The sequence below is a fragment of the Cygnus olor genome, chromosome 20 (assembly GCF_009769625.2).
Source record: "Cygnus olor isolate bCygOlo1 chromosome 20, bCygOlo1.pri.v2, whole genome shotgun sequence".
Classification (NCBI taxonomy): Eukaryota; Metazoa; Chordata; class Aves; order Anseriformes; family Anatidae; genus Cygnus; species Cygnus olor.
This window is the reverse complement of record NC_049188.1, coordinates 5,980,225-5,991,431: the sequence shown is the minus strand read 5'-3', so window position 1 is coordinate 5,991,431 and position 11,207 is coordinate 5,980,225. Positions and strand designations below refer to the sequence as shown.

General features: G+C 38.7%; 1 protein-coding gene across 1 annotated transcript; it reads right to left on the bottom strand.

Annotated features, from left to right (window-relative positions):
* Positions 1 to 3,856: 3,856 nt before the first annotated feature.
* Positions 3,857 to 11,207, bottom strand: KCTD7 (potassium channel tetramerization domain containing 7). The gene is made up of 5 exons (XM_040532290.1): positions 10,860 to 11,207; positions 9,942 to 10,111; positions 7,582 to 7,760; positions 6,690 to 7,062; positions 3,857 to 5,638 (listed from the first exon to the last, which is right to left on the bottom strand). Exons 1-5 carry the CDS (start codon positions 11,001 to 11,003, stop codon positions 5,587 to 5,589), a joined length of 918 nt encoding a protein of 305 aa, XP_040388224.1. The 5' UTR covers positions 11,004 to 11,207; the 3' UTR covers positions 3,857 to 5,586.

Sequence of the window (11,207 nt, the reverse complement as noted above, 5' to 3'; positions counted from 1 at the left end):
CATAAAATAAAACACATTTGGAGATAATTCCGAACTCTAATCGTTGGCATCTAGGCTGGATTTTCAAAGGCATAAAGGGTTACAATGCTTAGAGACATACAATTCAGCAAAACAAAATCCATTTATAAAACTCACAGTGAAAGTATAGGTAAACTTTACGAAGGTTGTATAAGTAAAATGAGTAAGAACTGCAGTTCTGGAAAGCTTTCTTGGAGAGTTTCCAGTAAAAGGAGTACATACAGAACAGAATAACAATGATTACCCCCTGAAAACTAGCTTATTTGCAGAAAGAAAAAACTGGAGGGATTTTGGTTTTTAAATTAAATTATGATTCTATGGCCTACGTTCCAAACTGTCCTGCTTCCTCTCTGCCATGTGTCAACAACCTGAAAACATTTACAACTGTTTACCTACAAATAACCAGAGGTCAGTGTAACTCCAAGGTTCAGCAATACCAATCATTATGTCAAGCCAGCATGGTCTACACAAGGTGTGGAGCAAAGTAGTTATAAAAATGAAGAAAGTGAAAAAAGGAACATCACGTCCGAGATTCATGATAAATGACGAGACTGTCTTTCTACATTCCTTGCTCCTAAGTATTCTCTTATCTCTAGGCAGTTGTGTCCCAAACTAGATCACTGCTTTGCCATGCACAAAAGAAAGATAGGGTGCATAAGGTGTGGCTCAAAGGTCCTCAGACCTCTAAACAATGCTGAAATTCCAGTGGTGTGACCCAGCAGCCACCTCACTGGTCACTGCTATAGTTCCCAGTTCATATCCACAGGCACTGATTTTTCCCCCACACTTAACTTGAGATACCTCAATACAATGAGCTTACACACAAAAGCTGGAAGAACATGGTCACGGTTGGCTGGGTTTCTGGAGGGACTGGAGCCTCTGACTGACCCCACATAAATGGTGATGAATGTGCTCCTCTGCCTCACACAGCGCAAGAGCTAAAATAAAATTAAGTATATACATATATATACACATATATACATTCTGCGCAATGCAAACAATCAGCTCTGAGACTTTCCCTGTTGGCATTTCCATCATTCTGTCCATCATGTCACTTGTCCCAGGTCATCTATGAACAAGAATGAGCAGTGAGAATAAAGTTGGGCAGGAAGGCTGCCAGGGTTCACACAAGTTAAATGAAGTTAGAAAATCACAACCTTCATATATATATTTATTTATTTATTTATTTTTGAGAGAAAAAAGCAAACAGAAAAGATGGATCAGAGCTTTAGCTCATGCTCATAGCAATCAATAAATAAGGGCCTCAAACCCCAAAATAAAGGTACTTAGCTTGAATACATATTACTCTGAAAGAGATGTCAGCCATTAAAAGAGGTAAGAGGTGTTTTTTTTTTTTTTTTTTTAAGTCTTCAGTAAAATTAAAGCAGATTGAAATTAAAGGGATTATTCAGCAAATAAGATTTTTAATTTACTTATTCACGTATGTTTGTCAGTAACAAGGTTTTCACTGATTCTTTAGCAACTATCAGTCACAATATTGTAATACTAAAAAAAAAATCCTAAAGGTTAGAACAGACTGGGTATTCACCTAGAAAAAAAATCCCAGGCTGCAGCAGAGAGAAGTAGTAGATTTTCTACACACGGCATTGTACGTCTTAACAGTTACAGAAAGGGGAAGGGGCCAAGGGGGAATCCAGTCAGAGTCCTTATCTCATTGTGAATCTTCAGGCTACACCTCATCTCCTCATGCCTCTTAGAGTTCATCCCAAAAATGGAGATGTGGGAAAGTGCAGAGCAGGACCCGACTGACTTACTCCTACAGAGCTGGTGAGGTTTGTCCCTGGGGAAATAACACTGCAGAACTGATTCCTTCCCGCTTTCATTTGTGCGACAAGCAGCACGTGCTCAATGCACATGATACGCTTGAAACAAGCAGCTGATCACTGCCCCAGGCCTGAATACAATCTCACTCAGCTTCAGATTCCACGAGGAAAATGCAGATATGCTGAGAACCATAAATAGAAGAACTGGCCAAGCATCTCTACCTTACACAATATATACATTGGAACGATATGGCTCAAAACAGATTACCGTTTAACAAAGCTATCAGAACAGTTTAAAATATCAAAACCCTTCAAAGTTTGCTGGAATGTTAACAACCACCTCAGTAAAGGTCAGATTTTGTGCTTATGCAAATCTCACAATCTTATGTATTTCTCACATGACAGAAGTCTTTGGCGTTTGCCTTCAAGGACTTAGGCCAGCCAGGTCCAACCCTGTGACGACTTGGCTTCGCTGCTGAAGCCAGACTCACCAAAGCAGAGCAGAAGAACGGAGGCTGCAACTGAATCAGCATGTAGTTATTCCTAAAGGACTCATGCTGAGAATCAGGGAGGATCCTTGATTCTCCTCTAACTGTGATAGCCTTTACTTTTTCATATATTGAACACCTCTGGGATTAGGGATTTCACAAAATGAGTGCAGGGGATATCTAAGACGTAAGTAGGCTTACCAGACACCTGATGTTGAACTTATTCCTTAATTTCCAGGCTAGTTTCAGGAAAGAGTGTTACAGAACTGAACAAACCCAACAAAATCCCCAAAATATGCACATTAACAAATACATGTGTTGTGTACACCACATCTTGGTGTCTCCCAGGCAAACTTCTACAATTTAAAAATCCATCATAAGGCTCCGTCAAGTCTTACTACTTTTGCAGTTCAGATAATGGGAACTTGAAAAGCCCCAAAACAACCCCCCCGAAAAAAAAAAAAAAAAAAACCCTCATCCATGCAGAAACTGATCCTTGCTTACAGGATTGGGTTAAAAATCAGCTTTAAAAATATCCAGCAGTTTCAGAAGAAAACATGCACCAGGAAACAAGAGAAAATCTGTAAATAGCTCCAAGGCTTCCCAGACAAAGTTCCTAGCACTTTCACTTCCCTCCAAGGAGGACAGAAGTTCAGCAACAAGTCTTTCAGCTGACTAAATAGAGCAAGTAGAAACTACATAAATTTTCAACTCTTGAAATCAACAGCCATTAAGTGGATGATTATATAAACATTGACCACAGAACACCACACAAACATCTTTTCATGAGTGTTTTACAATGACAAGTAGGCATCCTTCCCATTTTACAAATGTAAAACTGGTGCAGGAGTATCTACTGTACTGTGAAATTGGCTAGGACACTTAACATAAGTGCTGATAGTAAGATCTCTCTTTCCTCCATGTTAAAAAAACACTAAGCAATGTGTATATGAGCGTGTGTTTATACACACAGCAACTTCAAAAACATCTAACAGTTCTACTTTTTAAATAAGTACCCCTAAACAGTCTTGCCATTATCACCTGGCAGCCATAAAAAGCAGGGAAACCACTGCAATGCAGATATTTAATTTGTGCTTTGAAAATATTTGAGATTCCTTATTTAGGAGGGGAAAAAAAAAGTTGATTCTAAACACCCATGCTCCTGTACATCATTTTGGAACCAAAAATGGCATGTATCCTGTCTCAGAACACAGAAGGAAGAATATCTAAGGAAGAATATCTTTCCTTCACGCTGAATGAGCTAAATGAACTGACGTGCATTGTTCTTTTAATATCTGCAAAAGTGATGTTCATTGCAACATTATTTCAATGACATGAAACCTGCACAGCCAATTTGTCCAAGGACATGGTGTCAGTTTGCAACCACAAGGTATTTGGAGGGTTGCGTGCAGGTAAAAGTAGCAATATAGGTATTAAAGTGACACTAACATTTAAGTAAGGGGAAAAAAAAAACATTTAAGCACAGGGAAATAGGTATGTTCTAGCAAACCTCTGGCCTAGCCAGACATAAAGAAATTCTTGAAGTAAATAAATAAATAAGCAGTATTACATAGGCATTTAGTTTAATTAGATAATTGTATAGCATTCATGATATACAAAACCAATCATCTTAACATAGATCAGCTACTCACATTTTAGTTGCAAACGCAGAATTTCAAAAATTACGTTATATGCCAAGAAAAGATAAGTCAATAACATTATATAAACCAGTTATTAGATTATACTCCCCTGACATCTGCCTGCACAACTCTTCTGTTTCTGTCAAAAAACGAATATGTATTAGGCAATATAATCTAAACCATTGTAAACAAAGACTGCTTAGAACGAGTGTAGTCACTAACAATATTGTTAATTTGTACAAATCACAACACGCAGAATGTATGTGCTAAGTGAAAGCATGTTGGCTCAAATCCATGCTTTCTTTCAATATTGCACAATGTTTTCTGTCTTCTGGAGGACACGAAGGATGAAAGTTTCAATTAAGATGCACCTGATACAGACCAAGATTTTTATCGTTTTGGTTAGGTAGTCTTCCTTACTTCCACACTTCTTTCAACAATTAGCAGGAAAAAAAAATATATCAGTGTGTGCATATTAAAAATAGCAAACAATTTAAACAGGGATTTTATTATCATAGCTTCTCTATGATAACAGAACAATTCTTAGCCCTCTGCCCCCGAAAAAAATCCTACTGTTAAGTCAGACTGTGTTCCACTTCTACAAGTAGTGCTGAAATTCAAACCAGAATTATGTCCCATGTAAATACTTACATGGGAAGTGGCAAAAAATATCAGTAAAATCCCAGTAAAACTGGGATTCTCATCAGGGTTCTCTGAATAAACTGATGCTGGAAACTCTGAGGTATATAAACAGCCAAAACTCTGTAAGCCTCAGCTTTAAGGTTTTATGTCATTTTATTGGAAATTGTGGTTTGCAATTTAAGACTCCCTGAGAAAAAAAAAAAAAAAAAGAAGCCAGCAGAGTAGCAAAGAAATCATGCAAGCTTCCTCTCAGTTTGGGGAAATTTTATTAGTCTGTTTGACGTGTGATTTTAGGTTGTCAAATACAAGTACAGTGACTTGTAACAGAAAGGCCAATATTTAAGAAAACAATTTAATCCACCTTAAAATAAGATACAAATACACAGACGTGACATTTGCCTTCCTCCCCTTCCTGCCTCCACCCCACTCCCTTTCCAAATTTAAGCTCTGGACCTGAAGCTCAGTACTTGACAACGACTCTAAGTAAACCTTTGAAATGGGATCATTAGAGCTATGTGTCCCTACCTCAGAGAGACAATTTAATAAAAATCCCTAAGTTAAATACATAAAAGTGTGAAGGCTAATTGATGCAAACAATTAGCCTCTTCAAAATATTTTTATAAGATAATTTTATGGTAAAGTTTTAATAATTATTCTAAAAATTATCTCGGGTAACTGAAAATTTTGCTTATTATAATTAACATTTTCTTAAAAGCATTTTGGTCAGAAGTTTAATTAAACAAGACTCTTGTATTAACTAAGCCAACGGAATGTAATACACAAACATTGACTTTCCCTCCATCCTCAAGCTTGTTTTGAGGTCACATCAGGTGGGATCTTTCTGAAAAATACTTGAGTTTTCTGCACCTTCAGATGTTTAGATCTGTATTTCAGTTTTTGGCCATGAAGTAATTGAACTTCAGGAGATGGCTATTCATAGACAGAACTGCAACAACTACCTTTTGAAAAGAGTATGATTCTGCAATGGTTGCCTCCTCCAATATGGAAAGAAATTTACTTCCCAGCTATTTCTCCACATATCAACCAGTACATTTGAATACGAAGGCTGAAAAAAAAAAAAATGTCCTGATATTACACCAAGAAGGGTCAACAAGAATGTTGAAAATGAGACTTAATTGTCCAAAGGTGAGGCAAAGGTTAGTACTTGTCATTTGACTAACTCTAGAACAAAGTTTAATATCACAGAATGTAAAAAGAGTCAGTAATAAAATAATATACATTAAATATTCCTCCTACTTCTGCTAATAGGAACATACATACGGAGTTTTCTCATTTACCAAAAGCCTTTGCAAATGACCTGATTCTACAGAGCTTCTTTTTGTAGATACTGTAAACATTTAGAATTTCTAAGGCTAAAAACAGGCACAAGTCTTCCATGAACAGTAATTATTCCTAAAAGCATTAAGGAATATATTCCAAATCTGCTGTTCCTTTTTATAACAATGGAAACAACTGAAATATAGTATTATAATTCACAATGCAGATTCATAATTAAAAAAAAAAAAAAGGAATATAGCTTCATCTTCACAAGTAATAATATATAGGGAATACTCTTTTTTTTTTTTTAATTGTCTATTACATCAAAATTACATTTCCAGAATCTCTGTGCTGGATGTTACTCAATTTTATAAAGTGGCAAGTTTAAGTAGTGACTAAAACATTTCTAAGTGGGTAAAATTCAACCACATTATATCAGCATTACTAGCACCCCAGGCTTTATAACAACGCGGGTGAGATCTGTTATATCCGTTTTGCAGACTAAGATACTAAAGCCACCTGGTAGGTGGCACATTTTTTTCGAATGTTAGACACTCCTCTCCATAATTTCCATGAGGTGACTTTGTTTTGTGCCTCATTAAGGTACCTGAGCCAACAGTCTTGTTTCAGGCTGGTTTTTAAACATTTCAGAGGTTTTTCAACCTCTGCAACAGGTTCCTCTTTGCTGAACAGCTAAGCATTAGCCAACATTTCAGCAGACTGATTCCAATATATGTTAGCAGCAATGCATTTCCAGAGACACGTTGCAAAAATATTAAAAGCAATCGTCATCCAGAAGTCCCTTCATCCCCTGCACTGCTCTGGGCAAAATAACTCACCACCAAGTGATCTTGAATTCATAGATAGGACGCTTGCAGTAATAGTGATTTATCAGGTGTTTATCACACACACCAATACACTGATGATCCACAGTTATCCCTCTGTCAGACAGGTCCGTCACAATACAGTGCAGAAGATCATAAACATCAGCTACAGCCTCCCAAGGTCCAAAAGATACATCTACTTCGCAGTGATGTTCAAACAGCTTCGTCTCGCTTTCACTTCTTTCAAAACGTAAAGAATTGAAATGGGGGCATTCGTAGGGAGTGATGGGCATCTCTTCTTTGAAGACACAGACTTTCAGTTTTGCAAACCTTGCTTTTCTTTGCATAGCTCTAAGCTTTGCTATTTCAATTATCCGTTCCAAATGATCTAAAAAACAGTAAAAAGTTGTAAACAACAATGAAACGCACAGTAAAAGAAAACCAATACATTTTTTCCCTGCAAAACATTACTACAGTGTTTCACGTGTTATTCTTAATAGAGTATTAGCAAGTGTAAGCTGCATGCCGCTAGATACATTTTATATTAATTAAATCAGTCTCAGTTATCATGTGAATTCGGTGTCCTTACAAGATGCCCAAAATTATTCAATTGCAGGGCCTAACAGAACAGATGCAGAGGCACAGAAGCCTTCTCATTCAATAATAAGCCTCGCATGTTATGACCTAGATCTTGCTCCCTTTTAAGACAGCATAACTCCACATCCTCAGATGCAGCAGGAACAAATCTGACGTGGAAACTTCAAGGATCTAAATAGCATGAAAGGTACATAAAAACTTTTAAAATATAATGGAATTAGTTTGAAGGCTGAAAGCAGGCCTGAGAACACCACATATACTACTCGAATCACGCTAGAAGAAAACAGTCAATACTACTTTGTTTATTTACCTTTGTAATATGGCATTAGGCCCAGGAAAGCTTGTCTAACTTTTTCTCCTTTCAGAGGCTGGACATCCTCCAGATAGTCTAGCAATGGTCCTATGGAATAATACTGAGCTTCCTTGTAAACTGACCTCACTCGTTCTCTTGGTGGCAGGTCACCAGATCGCAGAAAGTTAAGTATGTCTCTAAAAACAAAAGGGGAAAAAAATACTATTAATTAACAAGTTTCCTCCAAAACTGTTGTGCGTGGGAAAGGAAACGTATTCATTGTTTACTGAGATAGAAATCCTTAATCTTCAGTAACTGAAATAAACCTGAATTACATTTCCAACATACATTTTTAAAAGCATTTGCCATTTTCAAGCCTCCAATTCAAGTATTCCACCTTTCGACTGTTAATGTCAAAACACATTCAAAAAAATACCAATGTATTTTATATAAAATATAAAAAATACCAATATGGGAAAGATACTGAAGTCACCGTATTTCAAAAATTATGTCTGTGACAAAATAATCTTTCTGATTTTCAAATGCATGGACATTTTATCCCACCCAGAACCAAGCTTCTAGCTGAATGGATGCTGCATTTGCAAAGGAGGTGTACTTTTCACAGGACCAGGGCCATACATGTTTTTTTTTAATCAACAATAATAATCAATTAAAAAAGAGAACATTTCCTGGTGGTTCTGCAACACTTAAGCTGAAATATTTTTAACAGAGAAGTCATTTTATAAGCATTAACCAACTATTATTGACCATATCAAGTAAAACAAGCATTGCTGTAATCTTCATTATAATGTCAACAAACACAGCAAGCGCTAACGCGGCTTTCTGTTCCTGCTACATTTTGAATTCAGATCAGTAACATCGGAAAGGAATTGATTTTCCAGCACAGTAGCAGGAACTTTTAAATTGTCAAATGTAAAGAAAAAATCATTTTCAAATAACTGCTGTGGCTTAATCTATTTTTTGCCTCAAATTAAGGTACAATCCAAATGTACTTTGAAAATAATTCAACCCTTCTCTGATGAAGAGATTAAGAAAATGTCTACAAAGGAGAAACAAGAAATAGAAGTTAAATTGCAAAATGTGCCTTGGGTGAAGATCTTAACCTATGAACATTGCTAGCAAAGATAAACATCATTTCCTGCAATCTCACGGGAAATCTTACAATTCAAGCAGAATATTAGTAAGATCAGGGTTATTTTAACTAGAGCTACACAAATGCTACAAAGTTTCAAAACAAATCCCGAAAGTGAAGGAATATGGGATGGCCAGGAAAAAATAATTTAAAAAGAAGATCTCTAAGCCATGTTTTTTTTTTTTTTTCTCAGTCACATTTTAGTAGAATGTATTTTTGAAGAGCTCCAAAGGTAAGTTATTCACTTACCAAAAAGCACATATACTTTGATGACTCTTTCTTCTTGGAAAGTTGAAACCCATCAGAGGCACAGACACTGTGTTAGCTGTCCATTTATATTTTCAGAAATGCATTAGTTAAAGCCAAACAATACTTCCCCTTTGCATATTCTCATTCAGGGGAAATCCAGCACTTACGGATGTGGCTAACTGTATTCAAAATGAGCAGTATAATATACCTAGAGGCAACAGTCTGATAAGCAAAATATAAATTTAACTAAGTTCAGATACATGATAAGAATTATAAACAACTGCAAGTATCATTTAAAGACATAGCGCACAAAAAAGATCTTGATATAACGGGAATTTTATAGGAAGTGAAATATTCCTGTAATCATTGCCATTTTAATAGAGTAGACTAGTTTAAATCAGTCAAGCATCTAAATTAGACAATTTCTGGACAACGTGTCTTCTTAACACATGACTGCACAACTTGACTTGGATTACTATCCACAAATATCCTATTAAACACAGAAAACATCGTTCTTTCAATAGCTTAAGTAACTTAGATGCATCCCCTCCATTCCCTCTTTATCATAAACACTGTAATATTAATTGAAAAGTACTGTTGTACGAAAAAGCTTCATATAAAAGCAATGTCAAATAAATTCTTTTTTAAAACATAGGAACATTTTGATACGTTGAAAGTAGATGCTCCAGAGGAGGCAATGCACAAATTCAAGATATTACTTGTTTTTTCTTTCTCCACTGTAAAACTTAAGCCCTTAGGAATGAAATGAATTGTTTTCAGTTGTGATACGCTGCTATTCATTTTCTCTTTGAGGTGTTTAAAGTCAGGGATGCACGCCAGTCGCGTTTTCCTAAAGCCTACTACACAAATATGATTTAGCTAGAAGAAATAAACCTAAAACTTATTTTTCCTTAAAAGTTTTTTTCTTTAAGTAACCACTTGAGAAGCACGGTGCTGAGGTCACCACCGCACATACCCAAAGTAAGCTCCATCTCTGTCTATGAAGTATCTGCCTTCGGCGTCGGTTGGAATATAGTGTCTTCCGCTGAACATAGCCGCCAACATTGTATCCTCGTAACGTCTCAGCGTTGACAGTCGCGTTGTAAAATGCATGCCTCCTACATTTAGTGGGACAACTTCTGGAAACTGAAAAAGCAATCACATCGTCAGAAACGAGCCCAGAGAGCATTGCATACATGCGTAGGCCAAACAGGTGAGAACTTCCACAGGGCACAGCGCAGTCTCTGCCGCTGTGACACCATTTGGTCTGACAAGTGCCTCTTTCCAGGCCTGCTGCCACAAAGCAGCGAGGTTCAAGGGTTAACACCTTGAATACTTCGGATGGCTTCTGGGTGTAATCAGTGAATGGTGTCATTGAGGATGGAAGTCTGAAACAGCAGTAATCACTCCAATTTTAATACCAGGTATTCATTAAGAGCTTTAACGTTTCCTTTTGGTTCTTTTGGGGAAAGAAACAAGCGCAAAACAGCCTCCACTCCCTTTTCCATAAAAACAAAAGGCAGGGGGCAGAGAACTCCCAAGGCCAGCCTTGGGACTTGCCCTCAGCTGCTGTGGCACCGGTTCCTTTATGCTGAGCACTCAGTGATTCTGTCATTACCTTAGGCATACAGCAGGCCCCAAAAACTTCACAGCACACCACAAGATGCTCCGGCACCGGAATAAAGACTTATCTGCATCTGTCAAGTTCAAACACTGATGGAAATTGGGCGTACCGCTGCCAGGGTACCAAACTAAGCCGCGAGGGGCCTCAAGGATTTAGGAAATAAGGGGAACGGCACCGGGCAGGCAGGGACACGAGGAAATCCCAGAGCTTTTGGGCTGTGGGTGCCGCAGACCCGGGCCCTCCGGGGGCAGGGAGCCCCGGCGCCCTTACCTGCTGCGGTAGCAGCGGCAGGGCTTCTCCTGCCTGGGTTGCGGTGGGGGTGGCCGGCTCCTGGAACTCATCCTCCGCCTCCGAGCTCGACATGGCCTCATCCGGGTCTCGGCTGGCTCTGCCCTGCCCTGTGACTACCACCATCCCGCTGGCTGCGGCTCGGCGGGAGCGGACGGGACGGCACCGGGCTAAACGGGAGCCGGGAGGCTCAGGGAGGGCCGAGCGGAGGGGCCCGAGGCGCGGCGGCCGCACGGAGCATCCCGGGGGCACGGCCGGGGGGCGGCTGCGGGCCCTGAGGCGAGCCGCGACGGGCCGAGCCGGGCCCCGAGCGCTGCGCCCGCCGCCCGC

What these genes read in the sequence shown, in the direction of transcription:
- KCTD7 (XM_040532290.1), bottom strand. Translation starts at nt 11,003, where the DNA reads ATGGTGGTAGTCACAGGGCAGGGCAGAGCCAGCCGAGACCCGGATGAG. An exon ending in CCTAATGCCATATTACAAAG is followed by an intron (nt 7,063 to 7,581) that starts GTAAATAAACAA and finishes ACTGTTTTTTAG; the next exon opens with ATCATTTGGAACGGATAATT. An exon ending in GAATTCAAGATCACTTGGTG is followed by an intron (nt 5,639 to 6,689) that starts GTGAGTTATTTT and finishes TTTTTTTTTCAG; the next exon opens with CCTTCGTATTCAAATGTACT.